Source organism: Opisthocomus hoazin, chromosome 3 (assembly GCF_030867145.1).
Source record: "Opisthocomus hoazin isolate bOpiHoa1 chromosome 3, bOpiHoa1.hap1, whole genome shotgun sequence".
Lineage (NCBI taxonomy): Eukaryota > Metazoa > Chordata > Aves > Opisthocomiformes > Opisthocomidae > Opisthocomus > Opisthocomus hoazin.
This window is the reverse complement of record NC_134416.1, coordinates 23,078,741-23,106,222: the sequence shown is the minus strand read 5'-3', so window position 1 is coordinate 23,106,222 and position 27,482 is coordinate 23,078,741. Positions and strand designations below refer to the sequence as shown.

The 27,482-nt window shown below is 43.5% G+C and overlaps 1 protein-coding gene across 3 annotated transcripts in view; it reads left to right on the top strand.

Annotated features, from left to right (window-relative positions):
* Positions 1-6,356, top strand: part of ZFPM2 (zinc finger protein, FOG family member 2) — a 322,170-nt gene extending 315,814 nt beyond the window's left edge. For all 3 annotated transcript variants that reach the window (XM_075415695.1, XM_075415694.1, XM_075415693.1), the window contains one exon: positions 2,875-6,356. In XM_075415695.1, coding sequence (XP_075271810.1) covers positions 2,875-5,366 — 2,492 coding nt within the window. In that variant the 3' untranslated portion in view covers positions 5,367-6,356. The remainder of the gene's footprint in view (positions 1-2,874) is intronic.
* Positions 6,357-27,482: the final 21,126 nt, after the last annotated feature.

Here is a 27,482-nt window from a genome sequence, read left to right as displayed (position 1 = left end):
AGATTCAATTACTTCAGGATTCCATCCACCAAACATGAGTCTGCTCAACTCCAACCTATTTTGATGCTCAGCAAAGAAATACACACCACCAGAGAGCAAGTCCTTCTGAAATAAGATCTTGGGGTCCTAGAGTAGGCTTCTTAGGCAGGAGGCTTTAAGAACCTGTCTCCAGAACTCTGTGTGCTTTTCCCAGGACACTTGTTTCATGAAAACTTCTTGTTTCACAACAATATTCTTAACCCTTCTTATAAATATGAAAAGGGGATAGTGTTTGCTTTGTCCATGTTGTAAAAATGATAATACTAGGTATACAGAAAGTGGAGTTAAAAAATTCCTGAGATTAAAAATCTGGAATTCGGCAGGAATCTTCCTCCCTGAAGGTCTTTTGAGTCTGCTCTTTGAATTTGTTTTGAATTAGGGCTGGAAACACAAGTTATGAGTTTGCAGAACATTCTGCATTGGAGTTTTCAGTAGCAGAGAAAACCTAAAATAAGAAAGACTGCAGTGTCAGGTTATGGGTGTGTTGGCTGTCTAGTGTACAGGGCTGTGTCTGGAAAGAGGCAAGGGCCCTACAGGAGTGCCTGATCCTCCTGTTAAATGGATGGAGACTAAAGGGCACCAATGTGTGCTTTATTCACAGAAGAAAGCCTTATTCTGCTGACGTGTGAAAACCCTTGGGAGAGTGGGAGTCTGCTCTGTGGACCTGGTGAAGCGAAAAATGTCCCTCTGCTACTTGGGCAGCAATTAGAAATCTAGACAGCATCATGTTGCCTAGCAGGAATTTGATACCTCCCAGAACAGGACTAGGAGAGTGCTGAGCGAGAAACTTTCTTATGTAGACAACAGACTACACTTGGCCATTTGTTTAGAGGTCAGATCTTTTTGTGCTTCCAGATCTTAACTTCAAATATCAGGCTATTGCCGTTTTCTCTCTTGCCTAGCAAATATTTCACCGTTTAGTGAACCAGCGGAGCAGTAGGAACAGCTTCAACAAGAGCAGGTGAATGCAGCCCAGCATGTCTTACAGCTGAGTAATTAAAACCAGGTACTCTTGGAAGATAACAAATTAATTTCTCCCCAAGCAGAGGAAAATTCTGCAGTCTTGACCATTGTGTAAAAGAGTTGCTTCAGCTTCTTGCATTTAGTGATGTACCATTGTCTTAGTTGTCGAGAGGGCTTTCAGCCATAAGCTGTGAGTAACCGTGTCTGCTTGCAATCTAGAGATAACATCTGTGTTCTGTGAAAGACATAGATCTGAGATCCTGCTGAATTTCCAGTAAGAATCTTTAGGTGTTTCTTAGACCAGAGGCTATAAGTCAGGCCTTCCCCTTCTTTTTAGTCATAAACCAGTTAGTTCAATCATTCTTGCTCTCTTTCAAATCCTGTCAATCTTTATTGTTCTATACAGATTATGACAAGTCATAACAGCTTCTGCAGTAGGAATGAAACATTGCTTTTCCAAATGCCCCGTGAGCTAGTGCTGTGTTTGCTTCAACCTCTGTTACTGTTCCCGCTGGGGGCTGTAGCGGACCCACAGCCCTGGAGCATGGAGCCCAGACTGAAATGCAAAATCCATAGAGACACTCCGCTGTGGCTGTATCACATGTTGTGGAAGCATATGAAGCACCATCTCATGGAGGAGCTAAAGCTTCATATGGCCTCCTGATGAAAAAGTGCCTGACAGGTCACAAGTGCAGACTGAAGTGCTGTGTATCTCCCTGGCCCCCTTCTGGCCTCTGAGGACAAGAGTAGTTCAAATTCAGGTGTTGCTCACAGCTGTGGGAGTCGCTGATGCTAGGGGAGAAGTGAGGACCTCCAAGTACAGCAGAATAACTTCCCACAGACCAAGCCACAATATTCTTACAGCCTTATATTGTCCAAATACCAGGAACTTAGTTTACCTGACAAAGACATGGTATATGTGTGTGTGCATAGACAGCACAAATATCCATTTTAAATTCCAAATATCATTGCTACCAATATTTTTTTCAGTTTTTGTTGTCTAACAAGTAATCAGAATCTGTGTTGTTGCAGTAGAGAAATCTGGTCTTACCTGTTTTTAAAGAATATTCTGTTTCAAAATACCATGAAACACGGGGTTTTTTTCCATTTCAGCAGTGACGATCAGGTGGCTTTCAATATACTGATAGGTATAGGGGTAGGAAAACTGTAGTGATTTCACGAGGTGTTGTATTTCAGCAGTCGTTGCCTACGGCCATTATGTGTGGAAGATAAAATGTTGGTGAAGCCACATCTTAGTCCTCCTCCTCCCTTCACAATGAACACAACTCATCAGTCCTTTCTGATGAGGATAGATCTGTACGCTGTTCCCACACTACAGGCAACTCATGCAGGCAAAGAGCTGAGCATCAATAATGCTCAAAATGCTACTTCTGCTCTGTCTGTGGCTTTCAGGCACTCTGAATTTGAGGGCTGTACCTCAAGCCACATCATAACCTTGAGCCTCTTGACCTTGGTGTGCTTTCTGTACATTCAAACTTTCCAGTGATTGTGTATGGGGAGCGTTATGTCTCCTTTAGTTAAAACTGTAGTTTCTAAGACCTTTTCATTTAGAATAACTCCAGTCGATTTTTATCCTTTCCCTTGTTTTTTCTTTCACTTCCTCTCTGCTGAACACATGCAGATACTAAGGCCTCTCCAAAGCAGAGCAGAAGCCTGGGACTATCCTCTAGCAGTTCGAGGAATGAAATTCTGAATGAATTCAAGTATTTTCAGGTTGACTAATGCCATTCCATCAGAATAAAACTACTTGTTTTCACTGTGTTTGTACCTTCTGCGCAACTAGTTTTCCAGTATACTTCATGAAGGGCAAAATGGCCACTTCATTTTGTATTTTACTTGTCTTTTCTATAGGAGTGAAAATGGAAGAATTTCTCCCACCTGGTGCTAGTCTGAAATGCACGGTTTGTACTTACACTGCAGACTCGGTGATTAACTTTCATCAGCACCTGTTCTCGCATCTTACTCAAGCTGCCTTTAGATGCAATCACTGCCATTTTGGCTTCCAAACTCAGAGGGAGCTACTGCAGCACCAAGAGTTACATGTCTCTGGCAACAAAATTCAGAGAGAAAGTGACATTGAACACTCTCCAAGTGGAAACGAAGATGGTTTACTGCCAGCAACGGACCTGTTGAGCAGAAATGATGCTCCCCAGAGCCAAAAGACCATGCAGACTAAAGATGCAAGTTCTGATACAGAGCTTGATAAATGTGAAAAAAAGACTCCACTTTTCCTTCCCAACCAGAGGCCAGAAACCCAGCCTGCAACAAATAAGCAGAGCTTTTCATACACTAAAATAAAATCTGAACCGTCCAGTCCAAGACTTGCTTCATCACCAGTTCAACCTAATATTGGTCCTTCTTTCCCAATGGGACCTTTTCTTTCCCAGTTTGCTTTTCCCCAAGACATCACTGTGGTTCCTCAGGCTTCAGAGATACTAGCCAAAATGTCTGAACTGGTGCATAGAAGACTGAGGCATGGAAGTAGCAATTATCCTCCTGTAATTTACAGTCCTTTGATGCCCAAAGGAGCTACATGTTTTGAGTGTAACATAACATTCAATAATTTGGACAACTACTTGGTACACAAAAAGCATTACTGCAGCAGCCGATGGCAGCAGATGGCAAAGTCACCAGATTTTTCCAGTGTTCCAGAAAAAATGCCAGAAGCTGTGAGTCCCAGTAATGGTCAAAGCTCTATAAACATCCTGAATGCAGCTCCTCACACATCAGATCCAGAGAATCAGCTTCTGCAGACATCTTGCATAAACTCTTCCAATGTTTTAGATTTGATCGGGCCAAACAACAAAAGTCATGAAAAAGACTTTACAGCACAATCTAAGAAGTTGTCAACTGCAAGCAATGGCGATGAGAAGATAAATGGAAAGCCTTCTGATGTGAAGAATCCCAACACTCCTTTAGTAGAAGGGGAGAGTGATCCTAACAAGACCACGTGTGAAGCTTGCAATATTACTTTCAGCAGACATGAAACGTACATGGTCCACAAGCAGTATTACTGTGCCACTCGCCACGATCCCCCACTGAAGAGGTCTGCTTCCAGCAAAGTGCCTGCCATGCAGAGAACAATGCGTACCCGGAAGCGGAGGAAGATGTATGAGATGTGCCTACCAGAGCAAGAGCAAAGGCCACCACTAGTTCAGCAGCGATTTCTAGAAGTGGCGAATCTTGGCAATCCTTGTACATCTACTCAAGAGTCAACAGAGGGCCTTGGAGAATGTTACCATCCACGATGTGATATCTTTCCAGGAATAGTCTCGAAGCATCTGGAAACATCACTATCTATTAACAAGTGCGTTCCAGTTTCAAAGTGTGATACTCCCCACTCCACTGTGTCCTGCCTGGAGATGGACGTGCCAATAGATCTCAGTAAAAAATGCTTACCCCCGTCAGAGAGGACGTCCACTTCTCCCAAAAGGCTGCTGGACTACCATGAGTGCACGGTATGCAAGATCAGTTTTAACAAGGTAGAGAACTACCTGGCTCACAAGCAGAATTTTTGCCCTGTCACTGCCCATCAGCGTAGCGACCTGGGACAGCTCGACAGTAAGGTGTTTCAAAACCCAGAAAGTGAAAGAAACAGCCCAGATGTCAGTTACGAAAGAAGCATAATCAAATGTGAGAAAAATGGAAACTCAAAACAGTCCTCTCATAATGGAAACTTATTTTCCACACACTTAGCAACACTTCAAGGACTAAAAGTCTTTAGTGAAGCAGCCCAGCTTATTGCTACAAAAGAAGAAAACAAACATTTGTTTCTTCCACAATGCCTTTACCCTGGAGCAATAAAGAAAGCTAAAGGAGCAGATCAGCTTTCTCCATATTATGGAATAAAGCCAAGCGATTACATTTCTGGTTCTCTCGTCATTCATAATACTGATTTAGATCAAAGCACAAATACAGAAAGTGAATCTCCTAAAGGCCAGGCGCCTTCGAATGGGTGCGCTGTGCAGAAGAAAGAGTCTCTTCCGCTACTGCCGAAAAACCGAGGCATGGTAATAGTTAATGGGGGACTAAAACAGGAGGAAAGGCCTGCCGCAAACCCACAGCAAGAGAACATTTCCCAGAATCCTCCGCATGAAGATGGGCACAAGTCTCCTTCCTGGATCTCTGAGAATCCCTTAGCTGCGAACGAAAACGTCTCTCCAGCAATTCCTACAGCAGAGGAACAGTTGTCTAGTATAGCTAAAGGCGTGAATGGTTCTACCCAGGCCCCAACCAGTGGAAAGTATTGCCGACTGTGTGACATCCAGTTCAACAATCTTTCAAACTTTATAACTCATAAGAAGTTTTATTGCTCGTCACATGCAGCAGAACATGTCAAATGAAACAGTGGGTCACCTTTGGTACCTGTGTTTAGCATATTGTTCCATACAGTCTAAAGAAAGCTGTTTGAATTACATCTGGACAATCAGGAGATTTCACCATTGCCGAGTTGAAGACTTAAAGGTGTAATTTCATTACAGTCCATTAGTAAAGTGTATTATTGGTGCCATTTTCAAAAATATTAATTTATTTTACCAGCAGTATTCATAGCTGTAGTTATGTTATTTTTTATTTAAAAGCTTTATATTAAAGTCATTTGTAATGTTATTGTATAGTTATTGTGTAGCACATATGGTTTGCACTGTATAGTAGATTTTAAAGAAAATAGTCACAAACAATACAGAAAAGCATTTTAGAAATAGCTTCAAAAGCACTTGTGTATCCTGATTTTTTTTTCTTATATGCTGTTGCAGATGTATGTATATGCTAAAATATAACTTGCAAAGAAGTTTCAACTATGCTGTAAAGTTCGCCTTAAAATTTCAATTTTTTTGAACAATTGGGCTGGGTTTGCACTTTATATTTTAGCAGATACAGTACCTTAGTCATTAGGCTTTGCATTTGTATGTAGCAGTATGTTTCTGTCCACTTTCTTAATCTGAAATGTACGTTAAATGAAGATGGCAATTTTTTTCTTGTATAGTACTTGTATTTTCTTTCGCTGATGCATCTCTGTCTCAATTTTTAAACCTTTGCTGTTAAATGCAATACTTTATAAAGAATGAACAAAATTACTGGAAGCAGTATTGTAAGTAATGAGGTCATATCAATCAGTTTTATCTTTTGAAAGGCACAGTCTAAAACAAAACCCTAAACTCAATGCTGCAATTATGAATCTAATTCATATATAAGATATATTTAAATATAAAAGTAGCAATACTGCAACTGGTGATCACAAAGATAATGTTCTACTTCTGATAGAAATAATTTCTCAACAAATGTTGTTACTATGCATGTATATGGATGGAATAAAATTCCAGATCATTGGAGAAGTTTGGCAGTAATTTCTTTTAATTTGTTTTACTTTGTTTTTCAAGAAGAATTAGAGCTCACAAACTGTAAAGAAGGCCTTAGGAACAGGTTAGCATTTCCCCCTCTTCAATGGAAGCAAAGTGTTCAAAGAGGCATTGAGTACAAAGGATGCCTCCACTTCGAAGGAGCCCTTGCTGACAGGTCACCAGTACAGCGAAGTCCAAGACAGCCTAGTGAAGTAAAACTTGAAACGCGAAGGTCGGAAACCAGGGAGGTCGTTGTCTTTATTGGAGCTAAGGAAGACAGACTTCCCTGGCAGTACCTCCCTGTGTCAGAATCAGGGGAACGATCTGCTTCGTAACACCTCTGGTATGATTCCTTATGTGTTCAGTGATCTTATGTGAAACACAGTAGCATTCATTTAAATAGAACAGAAGTTTTCTCCCCTAATTTCGTATAGATATACTGTTCAATAATTTATGTTATTTTAAAATCTGAGCTAATGCACAGGTAATACCCTTCACGTGCAATTGTTCAGTCTCCTGTACACTGTTTCCATAAAAAATTGGTTTTATAAAAGTGACCTATTGATACATTTTTCATCCTGCAAATTTGAAACCAAAATCATGACCTGAACAGTCACATAAACAGTTGTATTTAATTTAGTTCCTATGTCAGCCAAAGAAATAATGCAGAATCAAATACATAAAAGGATGGTATTTCCACTAAGCAGCCAGCTGGGGTCTAGTGTAAGAGTATGCAGTGCCACTGACTTTCAGCAACCCCATGCCTATGTACTTTGAAACTGAATTAATCTTGTTTTTATTTGTAAGTGTAGGTGAACAGATACCAGTAGCAAAAGTAATAAACACTTCAAAAACTATTATTAACAACTCTGGTGGTTAGCTGGGCTTTAAATATAGAACAAGAGCGCTTAAAATTGTGCTAATTCTCACTCTCAACAAAGTTAACAGGTGTATACATTAACTTCAGTGGGGCCAAAATTCGTCCTATAGCACATACTTTGATGACAAGTCTTGTGAAGGAGAAAAAGCGTTACAAACACAGGGACAATAAAACAGAGAAATCATTCATGATTGTCAATTAAACATTTATTAGAAAATACCGCACCAGTAGATCAAAGACTCCATGGTATTTAAGATACGTGGTACATTTTGACCTTCTCGGTGGCAAACATTATTCTGAAGACAATCTTTAAGGTCGCTTTCAACCCAAACCATTCAGTGATTCTGTGATTATCCATCATACAAAATTGTTTTAAATAACTAAATTATTACATCTGGATTGAAATAAGCTAATTCTGAAAGATCTACATGCATAGACAAGAAGTTAGAGGTGAAGTTGGTCCGAAAGCCACAGGTAAGTGTAATTTACAATTGTGGAGATCTAGGGGTGTGTTTAGACTGTGAGAAAATAAAGGAGGATATCAGGATTAAAGGGAGTGCCTAGTTGAAAAGTGGTGCCAAAAAGGAAAAGCCTTATCACAAAACATTTCTGATCTGGAAATGCTGAGGGTACCTGATAGGTTGCAGAGGTAAATTAAAGCCTGTCATGCTGCATTGTGTTCTTCCCACTGGTCAGTCCAATTGCTTTCACATGACAGAAAATACCTGGTAGCATTTTCTCTTTGTAAATCACCTATTTGGTTGACTGGTCCCTTTTTTACAGGTTCAAAACTAGCACACCCCATTCATCTGTGGTTACAGAACTGCTCAATTTTATATGCATTGTACACATTTTACTCACTTCGCTGGAGCATCTAGCAACTCTGACACGTGCTAAAGCCCGAAGTTATACGATCACACTCTCTGGGAGTAAAAGTTTACACTAGCTAGGTGGATAGCAAATATAGCTTACTGAAGTTTGATTTCTTATATACTTACTAAAAATAGAAAGCATTTAATAAAGATAGCCACTCAAATAGCTGGGCTCAGAAACCATATTTTCCCCTAACTTTACACACTATTTTCAAGTTTTTCGCTTTCCTTATTGCACTCATGTTTTAATTTGCTTATCTGAAATGAGAACATAAACACTTGGGCCAGCCAGAAATCTCTGTCCTGTCTTTTAAACCAGTTTGCACAATACTGGCCTAGTCCCAGCTGGGGGCTATAAGCACATCTGTGTTAAACAATCAGAAGTATTCTTTACAGGAATAAACTGCTTACACCTGTTTTCTGACCAAGTAAGTGATTATTTGTATTCTCTTTAGATTGTATCTATGCATTTGTTTAAGGTGATAACAGAACAGCTAAACTGCCTATTGCTAAAAATTCCTCTTGAATATAGACACTTCCCTAGTTCTTCATTTGCATTTCTGTGAGTTTATTAGTTATTTATCAAATTCACCTATGCAAAGACAGTCCATCCTTAGTGAGTCTTTGGCACCTGGAACTCAGCAGGAAGCAGAGTACCTCAGTTAAATGGTTTGGGTACACTAATCCCTGTCAGCTGGAGTCAGTGAATAAATCTTCGGGGCGATCAAGGGGACATTAATAGCCCAACAAAAGGCATTAAAATATTAAAATTATGATACAAAAAATAAAATAGCTCCACATGAAGGCCTAATATTTCTAAGAGCTGGTTCCTGCCTGGCTCCCCATGTACTGATTGCCTGCTGGGTTTTGCGTTCAACATTTTGGCATTTTGAGGAAAATTTCCCTATCCACAAAGTATCCCATCCACATGCATTGCTCAGAACTGATGTTGTGGCTGAATCCATGTCTGCCTCATTTATTTTTCTGTACCCTGAAATTCAGACTTCGAAAGGCTGTTGTGGGTCCCCAGTCATGTCACAATTTTCACACAGTTGTCACGCAGTTTCTCATGTTGCTATCTGAATTTTTTACGTGATGGTGATTTTTTTCGTCATAACCATAAGTCAGGTGGATGTGCCTAATGCAATCAGTAAAGGGTATTGCTGCGAGCTGAGGTCTGCTTGTCTTGAAATAATTGTAGTAACGTTAGGGTTCTAGTGACATATTCTAATTGCTACAACTAATCATAAAACTACGTCATTGGTATTTGCTTGGATCCACACTGCTAACTTTCCCAGTCTCTCATTTCTATCAAGTAACTGTTGACTACATTCATCGTCTGACACTGTCCGCAAGAGTGTTGTAGTCGCATCCCAAACATGATCTGAGGGGATGTGTAAGGTGATTTCTCCCTTGTGCGATAAATGCTGCACCACTGAGAAATGCAGAAGGAAAAAAACAACTAAAAAAACTGATGTAGAAATTAAAATATGAAATCAAAGCCAGAACCATCATCAAGGTGAGGTGGAGGTGGGCATAATGTACGTAAGCTCTGAACCGGAATCCACTCTAAAAAGGTGGAACTGAGGTGGAGCTCTGAACAGCTAGGAAAACCTGGCTGGAAGGAAATTCTGTGATGAGTACAACAGTGGAAGGGTGGTGGGAAAGAATCTTGCTGAGGGGCAAAGAAGATAAGGAAAAAGGGAATCAGCACTTTGTTAATCTGGAGCATGCAGTATGGGTACGCTGGTGGCTGCAGCAGGCAGCAGTTGCAAGGCGTCAGCACTACAAAAACACTGCAAGTCCCAGGAGACCTATTGAGAGAGGCTGAAATACTGATGAGGCAAAACTGTTGGAAGATCACTCCCAAGCGCTGAATGTGGCCAGTGCAAAGATTCTGGCTCCTGGTGGTCTCCTTTTCCCCAACGCTGACAATGAGGAAGAGAGCCACCACTCTTCCCACTTTCCAGGTCACCTGCAGAGCTGGGGCGCTGCGCTGCCTGGAGGTGTCAGGACAGACACTGCTCTGAACAGAGGTGTGGAACCCTACCAAAATTAGAGAGAAGTCAGATACCCAAGCTTCCGCTGTGTTAGCCCACGAGCATGCCTAGTCCTGTCGCTCTGCATAGGTTGCTGACAGTGCTTTGAATCCAGACCCCTTTGAGACCCCTTAGAGCCACACAAAAATGAACTGAAATAATACTGATGGCACTTGTGTGTGGAATGAAACGGAGCACAGGACAGGGAGGTGGGCAGGAAATCTGCACTCACTTAATTTCAACTTCTTCCCAGTATGGAGCACAAGATGAATGAGTTGTGACTGGGATTGAGAGACAGGAGCTTTTGTGCTGGGGCAAAAAGGAAACCATAATTCTGACAGTTTCAACTTCTGAATACTTGTTTTTCTTACTATGTACACGGACACACACATATGTTATGTATAAAACATACAGAGAGATGAGCATGTCCAAAAGAGGGAAAGATCCTAAACTAGAGAAGTTAGATCCAGAAGCTGAATGGGGTGATTGGACAAATTCTGTGTTGCAGAAGCAATAGCCAGACCCTTTAATCCCCACTGTGTAGGTACCTGGCAGCTTCTGGTGTCTGGAGGGTGAGGACACATGGAATCACTTCCAGCTGCGGGGCAGCGCATGAGCGAGCCCACGGAGAGCACCAGACCTGCAGCCTGCACATGACTCCCTTGAACAACTCAGTTGACCAGGAACCTTTCACAGCACTGTCAAAAAAAGCAGTAGCTCACACACCACTCGCTTTTGTCTGTAAGCACATATGGCTACGAATAACAGTAGTTCCTTTCAAGCTTTTGGATAGAGTGTTGAGTAAGGAAAGCCACAAGCGTAAGGAAAGCCACGAGTGTGACGAATGGAACTGGGTAAAGCTGGAAACACCTTCAGAAGTAGCTTCCATCTCAGCTTTCCCAGTTCTAGGTGTTCTTACTGAAATCATAAAGCCAGGTTTATATGATCTTGCAGCGATGGCTGTATGTAAACGTAATCACTTCTCAAGACCACCAGCGTTGCTACTGTTTTGAAAGCCCATCTGTTACAACAGTTTTCTGCTCAATTTTTCACATTCACTATTAATTTCCTTACTTATGAGAAGAGAAACTTCTGCGTGCCACAAGTTCTGCCCTGTGGCTGTGACCAGCCGATACAGAGCAGACTGTAGGAACCAGAGTCCTCAGGTGACACAGTGCCACAAGCAGCCCTGCCTCTCCTGCTCGTGTTTGAAGCGCAAGCCTCGGCGGTGCTAAATGGAGAAGCTGAGATGTGAAATGGTGGTGTGGCTTTGAGTCTGTGCAGCCCTGAAACAGTGTCCCTGGATGGCTGTTTATTCAGTCACTTGGGAGGATTCACCTTCAATTCTTTTGCTTTCTCTTTTATGAGGAAGCCTTGTTCAACCCCTGGAACTTGAGCCTCAGGGGGTATGGGGAAAATACCAGTGGGCTGATTATGTTGGTGTTTGGCTTGAGGGAGAACAGACTGTCACTTTGATGCTTTGACATTTTTGATCTTCTGCTAATTCTGAAGAAACTACCCCCAAGAGATACATTTATGGAATCTAATAAAAGACCTGTAGGCTCAAAGACTGATCAAGGAAGAAAATTGTTTTAGAGAGAAGGATCCAGCCTGTGATTGAAGTTTCTACATTAGGGTGAGTATGCAAAGGGAAGAGAACATGTTAGTTTACTGGCACAGGTTTTCAAAGCAGAATAGAAAGAGCACCCCCTCAAATGATGTCTTTCAACAAAAGAAGAATTTGGAAAAAAAATCTGTTCAGATGGATAATCTTTGAACTCTTTTCTAGACAAAAGGAAGGAAACTCTGCAGATGTAATTAGGGAAGATTAATCTAAAACACCTTCCCCTTCCACTCCCTTAGAACCCAAGGCAGAACCCACAACAGGGCAGCGCACACAGCAGAAGCAGGGTGCGGGGTGTGGGGTGCAGCCACGTGTGACAAGGGTTACCTGCACTCACTTGCAATCCCTCGTTTCCCACATCCTTAGCCCGGCAAGTCTACTGTGGCCCAGCCAGGTGGGTAAGGTCCCCCCCAGTGCCAGGGACCTGCCTGGGCCTGGGACAGCTGCTCGGGCAGCTGTTTGTTGGTTTGGCACTCTTAGCTGCCAGCAGAAAAAGGGCTGTTCTCTGTCGGAGCGGCGCTGGGTGGAAGAGGCACAAGCTTTCCAAGTATATCAACAAGTCTATGAACATTCATTGCCGGCCAGCTGACACTGCACAGCTTTCTCCCCCTACCTAGCTTGCTTCTTTGATTTATAAGCAACACAAGATTGATTTTAAAGGATAAAGCATCTGAAAGGCAAAAAGCTGCCTATTGGGAGGTGCAAAAGTAAGAGCAGTATGGATGTTTTTAGGCGGTTTTCAAAATAGTAGGGTTTTTTCCTTACTACTTTTCAAATTATGCCTCAAATCATACAGAAATATAGCAGTGAGAGATTTCTCTTTCTGTTACTGCGTAAATACAGCTTGGTTCTTGATGTTAACAAACAAGGAGGGACTGGTGGAGGATGTGAAGGTTGGAGGTAGACTCGGCTGCAGTGACCATGAAATAGTTGAGTTCAGGATCCTGCGTGGAGGAAGCAGGGCGATAAGCAGGATCAAAACCCTGGACCTCAGGAGGGCTGACTTTGCCCTCTTCAAGGAGCTACTGGGAGGAATCCCATGGGCCAGGGCTCTCGAAGGCAGGGGGGTCCATGAGTGCTGGTCCCTCTTTAAACAACACTTCTTCCATGCACAGGAGCAATGCATCCCCCTGAGAAAGAAATTTAGCAAAGGAGGCAGGAGACCTGCATGGTTAAACAAGGAGCTTCTAGCAGAGATCAGGTGGAAGAGAAAGGTCCATGGAATGTGGAAAGAGAGACAGGACACTTGGGAAGAGTACAGAAACGTGGTGAGAGCATGCAGGGATGCGACGAGGAAGGCCAAGGCTCACCTGGAATTGAAGCTGGCAAGGGATGTCAAAAACAACAAGAAGGGCTTCTTCAACTTCATCAGCAGCAAAAGGAAGGCTAGGGACAACGTGGGGCCACTGCTGAATGAGGCGGGTGTCCTGGTGACGGAGGATGCGGAGAAGGCAGAGCTACTGAATGCCTTCTTTGCTTCAGTCTTCAGTGCTAAGACTGGCCCTCAGGAATCCCAGGCCCCAGAGGTAAGAGAAGAAGCCTACAAAGAGGACGACTTTCCCTTGGTCGAGGAGGACTGTGTGAGGGATCGCTTAAGTGATCTGGACGTCCACAAATCCATGGGCCCCAATGGAATGCACCCACGAGTGCTGAGGGAGCTGGCGGATGTCATTGCTGAGCCACTCTCCATCATCTTTGAGAGGTCCTGGAGGACAGGAGAGGTGCCCGAGGACTGGAGAAAGGCCAATGTCACTCCAATCTTCAAAAAGGGCAAGAAGGAGGACCCAGGGAACTACAGGCCGGTCAGCCTCACCTCCATCCCGGGTAAGGTGATGGAGCAGCTTATCCTGGAGGCCATCATCAAGCAAGTGGAGGAAAAGAAGGTTATCAGGAGTAGTCAGCATGGATTCACCAAGGGGAAATCATGCCTGACCAATCTGATAGCTTTCTACGATGACATGACTGGCTGGGTAGACGAAGGGAGAGCCGTGGATGTTGTCTACCTTGACTTCAGCAAGGCTTTCGACACAGTCTCCCATGATATCCTCCTAGGGAAGCTGAGGAAGTGTGGGCTGGATGAGTGGTCGGTGAAGTGGATAGAGAACTGGCTGAATGGCAGAACTCAGAGGGTTGTCATCTGCGGCGCTGAGTCTAGTTGGAGGCTGGTGACAAGTGGTGTCCCTCAGGGGTCAGTACTGGGCCCAGTCTTGTTTAACTTCTTCATCAACGACCTGGATGAAGAGTTAGAATGTACCCTCAGCAAGTTTGCTGACGACACCAAACTGGGAGGTGTGGTAGATACACCAGAAGGCTGTGCTGCCATTCAGCGTGACCTGGATAGGCTGGAAAGCTGGGCAGAGAGGAACCTGATGAGGTTCAACAAGGGCAAGTGCAGGGTCCTGCACCTGGGGAGGAACAACCTCATGCACCAGTACAGGCTAGGGGTGGACCTGCTGGAGAGCAGCTCTGCGGAGAGGGACCTGGGTGTCCTGGTGGACGACAGGTTAACCATGAGCCAGCAGTGTGCCCTGGTTGCCAAGAAAGCCAATGGGATCCTGGGGTGCATCAAGAAGAGTGTGGCCAGCAGGATGAGGGAGGTTCTCCTTCCCCTCTACACTGCCCTAGTGAGGCCTCATCTGGAGTACTGTGTCCAGTTCTGGGCTCCCCAGTTCAAGAAAGATGAAGAGCTACTGGAGAGAGTCCAGCGGAGGGCTACAAGGATGGTGAGGGGACAGGAACATCTCCTCTACGAGGAGAGGCTGAGGGAGCTGGGCTTGTTCAGCCTGAAGAAGAGAAGGCTGCGAGGGGACCTTATAAATGCCTACAAATATCTGAAGGGTGGGTGTCAGGAGGATGGGGCCAAGCTCTTTTCAGTGGTGCCCAGTGACAGGACAAGGGGCAATGGGCACAAACTGAGGCACAGGAAGTTCTGTCTGAACATGAGGAAGAACTTCTTCCCTCTGAGGGTGACGGAGCCCTGGAACAGGCTGCCCAGGGAGGTTGTGGAGTCTCCTTCTCTGGAGATATTCAAGACCCGCCTGGACAAGGTCCTGTGCAGCCTGCTGTAGGTGACCCTGCTTCGGCAGGAGGGTTGGACTAGATGACCCACAGAGGTCCCTTCCAACCCCTACTATTCTGTGATTCTGTGATTCTGTTTGGGTCTTGTTGAAGGAGAATGGAGGCCTACAATGGAAGAAGGACAGTTTAGCACAAGAACTGTTGAGGGAAAATGGATTTACCAATGGCATGTCTTATCTCCTGGGTCTTCCTCTTTCAGACCTCTGCCCCTCAGCCTGGACATCTGCCCATGCTCTAAAGGTACCGGACTATGCAATCAGCCACCAGTGAAGACACAAAGGCACTCTCCTCTCAGAAAAGCAGTTTATTTGCTCACAGTTTGTCCTGATCTCCTCCAGTTGCATCCCTTTGTTAGGGCTCTTATATCCCCCCCAGGTCTTGAAACTCACAGCTCTCTGAGTGCTAGGCACCATACCCAGAGCCTCAGTCAGTTGTCTGCCTTTGCTTAGAAGGATTTCCTTGTGGGAATACTCCAGGAAAAAACGGGTTGTACACACACTTTTAATGAAAATATTGGTAATTTTAATGGTCACTGTTTATAAAATAACCTGGTATTCACCCACGAAGTAGGGGCTGGATTCATTGTGCCCCTCAGTAAGTCGAGGTCGTGGCAGCTCTTTGGGCTGTCAGGACAATCCCAAGCCTGACGCAAGGGCAGTCGGCTTTTGCTGCTGCTCTCCTCCCAACTGCGTTACTCTGCAAAACAGGGAGAGAGTCATTGGACCACAAAAAGGGAAAGGGACAAAAGGACTTTAAGGGTCATGACATGTGGGGAAGGGATTTGGGGATTCTGTCCCCATGGTGGTTTCCGTCTTTTTTCATAAAGCAGACATTGGGGAAATGTTGGTTTATTGACAGCCGAGGCTTAGCTTCAGTGTTAGAAAACTTGACATGCAGTATGCTTTATTAAACTGTTTCAGAAATCCTTTTCCTTTTATGAGAAGTGCCTTTTCTTGGTAGGTAATTTTTATATTAGGTTAAAAAAAAAGTTGACAGTGTTTGCAGGAGTTTTGAGTGTGTTAACGTACTATAACGTTACTGAAATCTGTAGTATCACTAAAACACATTCAAAGCTTTAGTGTAATTTATGGAACTAAATCTTATAATTATGTAGGAGATGTTAACATGATTTCACTTATTTGAACTTTCTGTGTTAGGGGATTCCAGTGTCACTTTGTGACAGCCACTTCACAGAAGAAATAGTCTCTGCTCTGCAGGAACCTTCCTCACCAATAACATTCTGTGTTCCCTTTTCCTGCAACATCAAAATATATCATCATTTATGTCTGTTATATTAGATTTGATAAAGATATTCACAACACAAAAATAATATTTATATACAGCATTCAGCTTGCGGATATCCATTGTACCTTCCTGATATGAAACTGCTGTGTATACTTGCCAACTAGGTGTTATGATTAAGTGATAATATTAGTTTTTGCATTTGCTTTAAGGTCATGATAAACACAATTAATACCAATAACCACCAAGGTTAAGTAGGATTCATTCTTAGGTGATGAAAATGTCAGTTTTCTTTCCTAGGCAACAAATTCCAAACCTTTCTTATCACCAGGTAAGATTAAAAAGAAAAAATGAAATGTTGTACAACTTTGTCCAGTGACACTTATGAACCATTACTCTGGGCTGTGGAAGATCCTGTTGTGGATGCATCACTGGTGTGGAGAAGCACGGTTCAAGTACCTTCTAGTGATGTTCAGAACCGTCAGTGAAGTGAGAGATGTGATGCAGGCTCAGATAAAAATAAATTACTTGTTTCATTACGGTAAACAGTTTGATGCAAAATGCAGCATTCTGAAAACATGAATTACCCTGCTATCTTAAGTTCTCTTAGAAATGGAGATGAGTAAAGTTAGTACTCTGCCAAGTATCAAAACCTCTTCTCTCTGCAGGATTACCCACTGCCGCTAACAAATCACCCATAAAAATGCAGGTCAGGCATTTGGAACCTGCATCTAATGCTAACAAAACTCCCATTGAAATGAATTATGGAATCGCTCACTCCAGTTGCAGTGTCTATGAGTAGATAAAAGAGAATATGTCTTCATGACCTTTATACAGGTTCTGCTGCATTTATATACTATACAAACAGCTGCTTTTGTATGCGATACCACTAGCTACAGAATAGGAGCTACTAGCTCCTCAAAGTTAGGGAGGGGGAGAGCCACGTCCCAGCAAAGGTAATGTCACAGAATGGCTGAGGCTGGAGGGAACCTCTAGAAATCACCCAGTCCAGCCCCACTCCTGCTCAAGCAGGGTCAGCTATGACAGCTTGCTAAGGGAAGTGTCCAGGCCATATCTCCCAGGACGAAGACTCCGCAGCCTCTCTGGGCAACTTGTTCCAGTGCCTGGGGTTGTTCCTCCCCAGGAGCAGGACTTCTTACTTCCCATTGCTGGATTCCATGAGAGTCTTCTTGGTCCGCTTCTCCACCCAGTCTAGATCCCTCTGAAAGGCAGCACAGCCATCTGGTCTATCAACCACACCTCACAGTTTTGTATCATCTGCAAACTTGTTGAAGGTGCATGCTGTCCCAGCATCTAGGTCATCAATGAAGATGGTAAACAGTATTGGCTCCAGTATTTACCCCTGGAGCACAGCACTAGTGACTGGCCTGCAGCTGGGCTCCATGCTGCTGATCACAGCCCTTTCAATCCATCAGTTCAGCCAGTGCTCAATCCACTTCCCTGTCCGTTTATCTAGCCTGTACTCCATCAGTACATCTATGAGGGTGTTAAGGGAGACAGTGTCAACAGCCGTGCTAAAGTCAAGATAAACAGCATTCACTGCTTTCCCCTATTCATTCTGTTGTAGAAGCCTATCAGATCAGGCATGATTTCTTCTTCATAAATCCATGCTGACTACTCCCAGCCCCCTTCTCGTCCTTTGTTTGTTTGGAAATGATTCTCAGGATTATTTGCTCATCACCTTCCCAGGGACTGAGCTGAGGTTCTCTGGCCTGTAATACCCTGGATCTTCCTTCATGAAGATGGTAGTGACATTTGGGTTCTCTTGGTACTCAGGAATCTCCCTTGATCACTATGACCTTTCATATTTAATCAAGAATGGACTTACAGTGGTACCAGCCACATAGAATCACAGAATCACACAATCACAGAATAGTAGGGGTTGGAAGGGACCTCTGTGAGTTATCTAGTCCAACCCCCCTGCCGAAGCAGGGTCACCTACAGTAGGCTGCACAGGACCTTGTCCAGACGGGTCTTGAATATCTCCAGAGAAGGAGACTCCACAACCTCCCTGGGCAGCCTGTTCCAGTGCTCCGTCACCCTCAGAGGGAAGAAGTTCTTCCTCATGTTCAGACGGAACTTCCTGTGCCTCAGTTTGTGCCCATTGACCCTTGTCCTGTCACTGGGCACTACTGAAAAGACTCTGGCCCCATCCTCCTGACACCCACCCTTCAGATATTTGTAGGCATTTATAAGGTCCCCTCGCAGCCTTCTCTTCTTCAGGCTGAACAAGCCCAGCTCCCTCAGCCTCTCCTCGTAGAGGAGATGTTCCTGTCCCCTCACCATCCTTGTAGCCCTCCGCTGGACTCTCTCCAGTAACTCTTCATCTTTCTTGAACTGGGGAGCCCAGAACTGGACACAGTACTCCAGATGAGGCCTCACTAGTGCAGTGTAGAGGGGAAGGAGAACCTCCCTCATCCTGCTGGCCACACTCTTCTTGATGCACCCCAGGATCCCATTGGCTTTCTTGGCAGCCAGGGCACACTGCTGGCTCATGGTTAACCTGTCGTCCACCAGGACACCCAGGTCCCTCTCCGCAGAGCTGCTCTCCAGCAGGTCCACCCCAAGCCTGTACTGGTGCATGAGGTTGTTCCTCCCCAGGTGCAGGACCCTGCATTTGCCCTTGTTGAACCTCATCAGGTTCCTCTCTGCCCAGCTTTCCAGCCTATCCAGGTCACGCTGAATGGCAGCACAGCCTTCTGGTGTATCTACCACACCTCCCAGTTTGGTGTCGTCAGCAAACTTGCTGAGGGTACATTCTAACTCTTCATCCAGGTCGTTGATGAAGAAGTTAAACAAGACTGGGCCCAGTACTGACCCCTGAGGGACACCACTTGTCACCAGCCTCCAACTAGACTCAGCGCCGCAGATGACAACCCTCTGAGTTCTGCCATTCAGCCAGTTCTCTATCCACTTCACCGACCACTCATCCAGCCCACACTTCCTCAGCTTCCCTAGGAGGATATCATGGGAGACTGTGTCGAAAGCCTTGCTGAAGTCAAGGTAGACAACATCCACGGCTCTCCCTTCGTCTACCCAGCCAGTCATGTCATCGTAGAAAGCTATCAGATTGGTCAGGCATGATTTCCCCTTGGTGAATCCATGCTGACTACTCCTGATAACCTTCTTTTCCTCCACTTGCTTGATGATGGCCTCCAGGATAAGCTGCTCCATCACCTTACCCGGGATGGAGGTGAGGCTGACCGGCCTGTAGTTCCCTGGGTCCTCCTTCTTGCCCTTTTTGAAGATTGGAGTGACATTGGCCTTTCTCCAGTCCTCGGGCACCTCTCCTGTCCTCCAGGACCTCTCAAAGATGATGGAGAGTGGCTCAGCAATGACATCCGCCAGCTCCCTCAGCACTCGTGGGTGCATTCCATTGGGGCCCATGGATTTGTGGACGTCCAGATCACTTAAGCGATCCCTCACACAGTCCTCCTCGACCAAGGGAAAGTCGTCCTCTTTGTAGGCTTCTTCTCTTACCTCTGGGGCCTGGGATTCCTGAGGGCCAGTCTTAGCACTGAAGACTGAAGCAAAGAAGGCATTCAGTAGCTCTGCCTTCTCCGCATCCTCCGTCACCAGGACACCCGCCTCATTCAGCAGTGGCCCCACGTTGTCCCTAGCCTTCCTTTTGCTGCTGATGAAGTTGAAGAAGCCCTTCTTGTTGTTTTTGACATCCCTTGCCAGCTTCAATTCCAGGTGAGCCTTGGCCTTCCTCGTCGCATCCCTGCATGCTCTCACCACGTTTCTGTACTCTTCCCAAGTGGCCTGTCCCTCTTTCCACATTCCATGGACCTTTCTCTTCCACCTGATCTCTGCTAGAAGCTCCTTGTTTAACCATGCAGGTCTCCTGCCTCCTTTGCTAAATTTCTTTCTCAGGGGGATGCATTGCTCCTGTGCATGGAAGAAGTGTTGTTTAAAGAGGGACCAGCACTCATCGACCCCCCTGCCTTTGAGAGCCCTGGCCCACGGGATTCCTCCCAGTAGCTCCTTGAAGAGGGCAAAGTATCCCAACATCCCCCAACACCTGTGGATGCATCCTGTTAGGTCACATGGAACTACATATGTACACCTTTTTTCAGTGTTCCCTGACCTGGTCGTTGTCTACCAAAGGTAGTCTCAGGGACCTGTGATTCCTGTGTTACCGGTAAAGATGGAGACAAAGAAGAAATGGAGTAACTGTGCCCTTTTCACATCCTTCGTCACCAGGTTCATTGTCACTTGCCCTACTCAGCAGCTGGCACACATTATTCCTAGTCTTTGCTGCTAATAGACCTGCAGAAGCCCTGCTTGTTGCCCTTCACAGCTCTCACCACATTCAATGCAATGATCTGGCAGTGTGCGCTTGTAGCCCAGAAGGCCAAGTGTATCCTGGGCTGTGTAAAAAGGAGCACGGCCAGCAGGTCGAGGAAGGGGATTCTGCCCCTCTGCTCTGCTCTTGTGAGACCCCTGTTTGGAGTACTACATCCAATTCTGAGGTCCCCAGTACAAGCAAGGCATGGACCTCTTAGACTGGATCTGGAGGAGAGCCACGAAAGTGATCAGAGGACAGGAACAGCTCTCCTATGAAGAAAGGCTGAGAGAGTTGGGGCTGTTCAGCCTGGAGAAGAGAAGGCTCCAGAGAGACGTTATTGCAGCCTTTCATTACTTAAATAGGGCTTATATGAAAGACAGAGACTTTTTACCAAGGTCTCTAGTGACAGGACAAGGGGAAACGGTTTTAAACTTAAAGAAAGTAGATTTAGATTGAACATAAGGAAGAAAATCTTTTGCAATGATGGTGGTAAGATGCTGGCACAGGTTGCCCAGAGAAGCTGTGGATGTCTCATCCACGGAAGTGTTCAAGGTCAGGTTGGATGGGGCTGTGAGCAACCCAATCTAGTGAAAGATATCTCTTGCCCATGGCAGGGGGGTTGGAACCACATGATCTTTATAGGTCCCTCCGAACTCATACCATTCTATGATTCAATAACATCAGTTGGACTTTGTCTATCACCTAATCAAATTACCTACGTTTCACTTTTATTTTGCATGTCTTCCTGCTCTTCGGCATCTTCATAGGCTGTCTGTACATTGTTCAGCCCGACTATGCTATTAGTCACAGTAATGGAAATCCAGAACAGTTTTGTCAGCGATCAGCAAGACTTTCTGAACTATCAACAGAATAACTGAAAGCAGCAGCAGGCCTGTGGGCTGCGTTTGTAGTAATTATTTCAGAGCTTTCCAAATTGCTATGGAATAAAAAAATGTCCATGCTTAAAAGTAGTTGGATCCAAAGCCAAAGTCTACGTAGGGTCTGTCATACTCTGTCTCCCAGTAAGCTGTCAAGTCCGTTTTCACTCTCCCATCTCCAATATTCTTCGCAACACCACCTTTGTCTCCCCAATTTTCCTGTGCCTCTTTCTCCTTTTCACTTTCCCTCTTCACTTTACTTTTGATCTCCCACTTGCCTTCAGTCAGACCTTGTATCCTATTATGTCCAACCCCCAAGGAAACAAAGAGAAAGAGAACAAATCTCTAGAAAAGTAAAAGCAAGATTCACCAGATGTTACCCTGACCATCATGGGCCTGAACTCTCAGGTTACTTGCCACTTCACTTGAATTGAATTCCTAACTATAACTATTAACTATTAACTATAACAAATGGGAGAAGTCCCAGTGAAACAGGTTTTAATTCCATCTTCTAAATTAGATAGTCATCTCTGCACTACATCCCTCCAGTGTCCGGTTTCAGCTTGGCTGAAAATGTGTATGTAAGAAAAATACAAAGTAATTTGTAGTGAGGTGAGCAAAACTTTCAGATCTGAACATCGCTAGACTTAGAAAAGTTTGAATTTAAATTCAGCCTAGGGCCTCAGTCTATCTTTGTCACCATATCTCATCTGCATCTGACAAAATATAGAAGTGCTTTCTGGGAGAAGGGCAGTTTTGCCTCTGAATGCTCAGTGAGTGATTTTTCTCCAAGTGCTTTCTTGATATTCATTCAGACCCTTATCAATGAATTGGTTTGCTTTTTGTTGTACCACTTGCTCATAAAAAAGCAAATTCTATTTTTAATATACATAATTTTACTCTGGAACACTTCTTCCAGAGTTGTGCTCACCTAATAGGAACACAGGAAAACCAAAACCAGCCTAGCCACCACACAAATCACTAGGAATACAATGAATCTCTGTCCATCCACATTTATATTAAAAAGGAATGAATATAGATCTAGTAATTTTTCACTGAAAATAGATGCACTAAGTAGTCATGCTGTTCTTCATTTAGCATTAATCAGACTAGATTCTCCTTTGAATTCCACCAGAAGAAAGTAAATAATTTATGCTAAATTATAACTGGAGTTACTCCACTTTTTTTCTGATGCCACTGAATGTGTCCCAGAAACTGCAGTTAGCTTGTCTAAATATCACCTGATATCACCATTCTCGTAAGAACTTAATTATTGAGATGATTTTAAAGCAATTAAAGAGCTTGAGTCTTCATGCATTTTGAAGCTACCACCATATACACATCTATTTTTGGGGAATAAATAGTCTGCAACATGTTGAAAGGCCAATTACTTATAGAATTACTTCCACTAAAGGAGTCAGATCATTCTCTGACTCCTTCCTTCTGTAAAATGTATATGACAGCTGAAACTTCCATCCAGACAACAATTCGTGTCTTCTACCAAGAGTGCAAGAGGAGCATGACCGGTGTTTGATCTACTTAAGCTTTTCCCTGGGCTGTTGCCAGTGGAGGTTCAGGATTATCCACAGCTAAGGGACAGTGTGTGTGCCTGTGGGACTTGACACTACTACTGACATACACAACAGCACTTTTCATGGTGCATCTTAAAATTTCTCTGTTCAGGAGGCAATGTACATCTACAGAAACTTATCTCAGTGTCTGCTCAGGCCTGTTTCACCAGCTGGTTATGTCCTCCCCATCTAATGGACTTTTAGATAAGCAGACAGCAGACACGGAAAAGTGACAGCTCCCATCACTGCATCAACATAGTCTGTGACTTCCAGCAGTTTAAATCCCCCTCAGACCACATAAGATGTTCCCCTTTGTAAGTTGTCTGAGGGCAACTGCTGCTTCAGCTGCCAAGATACAGTAAAGGATTCCTCAGGTTTCAAGACCATTGCCTTCCCAGTCTGAGGGGTGGATGAACAGGTTTTAACACATCTATAATCGTGCTCATCTCAATAAAGACTGTGGTCTAGGAAAGTATGGAACTGCTTTCTGGTTTAATAAGTATGTGAACATTCATATACAATTTTTCTCAGCTGCCGGTCTCTGGTTCTCTGGAGGCACCGTTGAAATCATTCTTTTGCCTCTTAAGTGCTACCATAAGTATTTTTGTGACCTCTTTTCAGACGCAGCAATGATGCTTCTCAATGTGGGTAAAGTCAAATGTGACACTTATCCTGGCCTCTGTTTAGAAGAAGATCTAAGAAGTAGCACAACTGGAAAATTTCTAGGTGATGTCCCTGTAAACTGTGGGAACGGACAAGTAAAAAGTTCCCTTTCTGCCATACTCTGAGACATAACAAAGGCTTCCTAAGACCCATCCAGTATCTCTTCACAAAAGCATTTCATTCGGGAAATTTAAGTTCAGATTCAGCAGGGCAGTATAACTACACGATGTGCCGTGCAGATGTAGATATGGGGCACAGAAAATAGAGAAGCTTGGCTTTAGAGGATATAATCACTGGCACACTGATGAAATCTCACTGGTTCGGCCATGAGCAGTTCCGATCCTGAGCAGTAGACATGTTTAAAAGAAGAGCATTCCCGAGGCATAAAGTATTATGTGAATGCAAATTATTGCTATTTTCCAAGTTTAGTAGTGGAGAATGTTTTCTTCCTAAGCAAGTAATCTAGTTTAAACATGAAGCATGAAAGTTATTTATCTTTGATGGATGATATTTTGGTTTTATTTCAGTGCAGAGTATTTAAAGATAATCATTAAAAACCAACACACAAATTTCAAACATGTATAGATGACAGTTCTATCTTCTATGTAACAACTTTCAGGAGATTGAAATATTTTCAATATAAAAAGCACAAGTGTGCCATACCACCATGCTATTCCAGATGCTTGTTCAGCCTTTGGAATAACAAGAGGTCAATTTAATCAAGCCATCACAGCAGACAAATGTGATGATATACCTGCACTGCAAGTGTTTATTATGTTTGGCAGGTGCTTATGTAGTGGTCAGGCAAAGTGCAACTCTGCATAGAGTAGGATACATACTTTATTGTTGGGGTTCAGGAAAAGGATTGCATCTGAATTGCTTGCATGTGATTGCTTAAGAAAAAGTAATATGTTCTCGTAGAGGAGAAATGAAAGGCCTTACTTACCAAGATTGACTATCTCTCAATAGCTCATCCTCTAAACTTTTCCTAACAACAGTCTGAATGCCAGCTGGATTCTTGAGCAGGAGTATGAGCTGTGAAGAAAACAGCGAGGACTGTCTTGAATTTGAAAGTGAATTTCAATTTAGCAATGCTCCGGATTTTTTATAGTCAGATGTCTGAATGTTTTACAGCAGAACATACCTTTTTTGTGTAACAGTCATGTTCAAGTCTGAACACTTTCTAGACCTGAGCTGCAGACTCCATTTTCTGACTTCCCTCTGAAGAAGGGACGCTGGTCCTGCACTACTGAGCTCGGGAGATACTTAGCTGATGAACACCAAGCAGTCTGTGAACTGCTTAAACAACATAAAATAGATTTATGGGTTTGAATGGTATTTATTTACCTAGTCAGTTATTTACAGAGCTTTTAAAGAGAAAAATGTGTTCATAAAACAAATGTTGAGTAATTTTGATTAAGAAGGTGTTTGAAGAATGTTGAGAAATAAAGGCAAAATTAATTCAATGAGTCATTCAAAGAGTACCCAAAGTTCTGCTCCCAGCTTTCCTTGACTACAGGTATTTTAGGAGTACTCTGTGTGTGTTTGAAATATGGTTTAATAATTTAGGAAATGCAAGTGTACCTTCCAAGTAATTGTGTGCTGCAGTTACTTATTCATAAATGAAACACGGAACATAGGAATTGTTTAATTTAAATTGTTCTGGCTATGTATTTTAGCTCTGTAAGTCTCATTTATTAGCTAATGGGTAACAGAAGATACGAAATATCATATTTGTTTCAGGAAAAATCTCATCCACATCTGGAAAATAGTTGCGATCTTTGTGTGTGGCAAAGTGCGTTGTGTAGGTAATCTACCAATCAATCAATCAATTTCACTTCACATTTTTAATAATTGACATTGGCCTCAATTCTCCTTTACAGAGAAACCCCTTTGCACTACTTAAGCAATGTAAGAATATGATGAAGAAGGTGGTTGTATCCTCCGTAGTTGTTTCTAACATGGTGCAGAGGGTATGCTGATCTAGACTGTCTGTCTCCACTACAGCTTCAGTAAAATCCATAAATAGTTTTTACTTTCCACTGTCTCTTTCTCACCTGGAGGCAGCCTCATCAGACGTTAAAAACTGCCAATGGAATTTGTGTTCTTCTCAGAGCGGTGTTTAGACCTCTCCTTGGAAATATACGAGGAAACCATGACTATTTCTCAGCTCTGGTAATATCAGAGACATTTGGAATAAAAATAAGAATGTAAATTATTCCCATGATGTGTCCTAGCACAGACCATACTGATTAGCTTCTTTCCAGAGTGACTGCAAGATTGGTTCAGTTACAGGCAAATGCTTCTAATCAGTGTGGGTCATATGGGAATGGAGGGGTTAATCTTTATTCTTTGCAAATCATCATGTAGATATTCTATTTCTAACGTAAATGACAAAAAAAAAAGCCCATATTGTATATTATGGGTTTGATCAGAAGGCCTATCAATCAAGTAATTCAGTTTCCAGTTAAAAGATAAACTAATACTGATAAATTTGCATTTTTCACCTCATTCTTTAATCTGAATTTTATCTTTCATGAATGACATTGGATATATATAGTTATCCAAAATGAATATTTTGTTTATGTATATGGATTCTTCAGATTGCCCGCATTAACAACTCTTAACCTTTAAACTGATTTATAAACATGTAAGAATAAAATGTCAGCATTCATTTGTCATCTCGCAGTAAACTGTCAGCATTCGTTTCTCAGTTTAAATAGAATATCTGTCTAAGAATTTACATTAGGCTTTGTAATCAAACTAGATTAACACCAGTGCAGCTCAGCATGAAAACTTGATATCAAGCATACACACTCCATTAATACCTTAATGTGCATTCCAGGCTACATCTCACCAGATCTACTGAATTCAGTAGGACTTGTTGCTGAAAAATGTGACTGACTCATGCAATCTCTTCGTCTAACACATCAGCATAGTGCTGTAATGGTCCATAAAAGGGAAGAGACAAAGTTTTAAAGGATAAATACTGGACATTAGCAAGCAACAGTGTACATTCATGAGGAGTGAGAGAGAAAACTGCAACAGACGAATCTTGGTTTGGAAACTCATGCTATACTTCTTTTGACAAAAACGTGAGCAAGAACATAGTTATTTGTTGCTAGTGGAAAGGGGACATTCCCCAAGGAGGTTTATGACATCATCAGTTCAACCAGTTGGCAATTAGATTTCTGCAAATTTTCTGATAATTGATTAAACTGAGTTACTGCTACTACGGACCTCCATTTTATTTCCTGAAACAGACCTGGAACGCTTACTGAAATGGTGGAAGGAGCACCTCTTTGCATGAAAAGAAAAATCAGTGTGAATATACTCTATGTGGAGTTACTGTTCCAGTTTTCTTGGATGCAAAGGAAGGATAAAAATCAGTGAGGAGGAGATGTGGTTTTCACTGGTAAGACCCCACATTCCTTTACAAAATATAAAGCAGAGGAAATCATGTAGAAGGACCGAAGCACCAGACAGAAACGGATGCTGTACGGCTGGTAATAGTTGTGCTAGCCAGTAGCTGTTCCTAAAGGTGCAGAGATGTGTTTCCCAGTATGCCGCATCCTCGCTGTTCACTTCCAGTCATGCTCTGTAAAACGAGCCAGAGTGCAAAGACGAGCCAGGAGAGTTGCAAGTGCAGGTGGTAAAAGAGGCCTGTGCATCCCTGGTCCAACTGAGACTTGACTGGGAGAGGAAGGAGCCGCAGCCTGGTACCTCCCCTGGCCTCCCCGGGTCCAGCAGTGGGTGCACGGATGGATGTTTCTGGCCGGGTGCTGGGAGGGCTCAGTGCTGGTGCAGTGGTCCCAGGCTCCCAGCCCAAGCCTTCTGCAGGGCCTGGGGAGAACTCGCATGCTACATCTTACCACCGCACTGGCAAGATGGAAAAATGTCTCTGAGCAAAGATGAGAATGTGTTTCTACAAATGTGTTAAAGCAGAAGTGTAAATGTTATG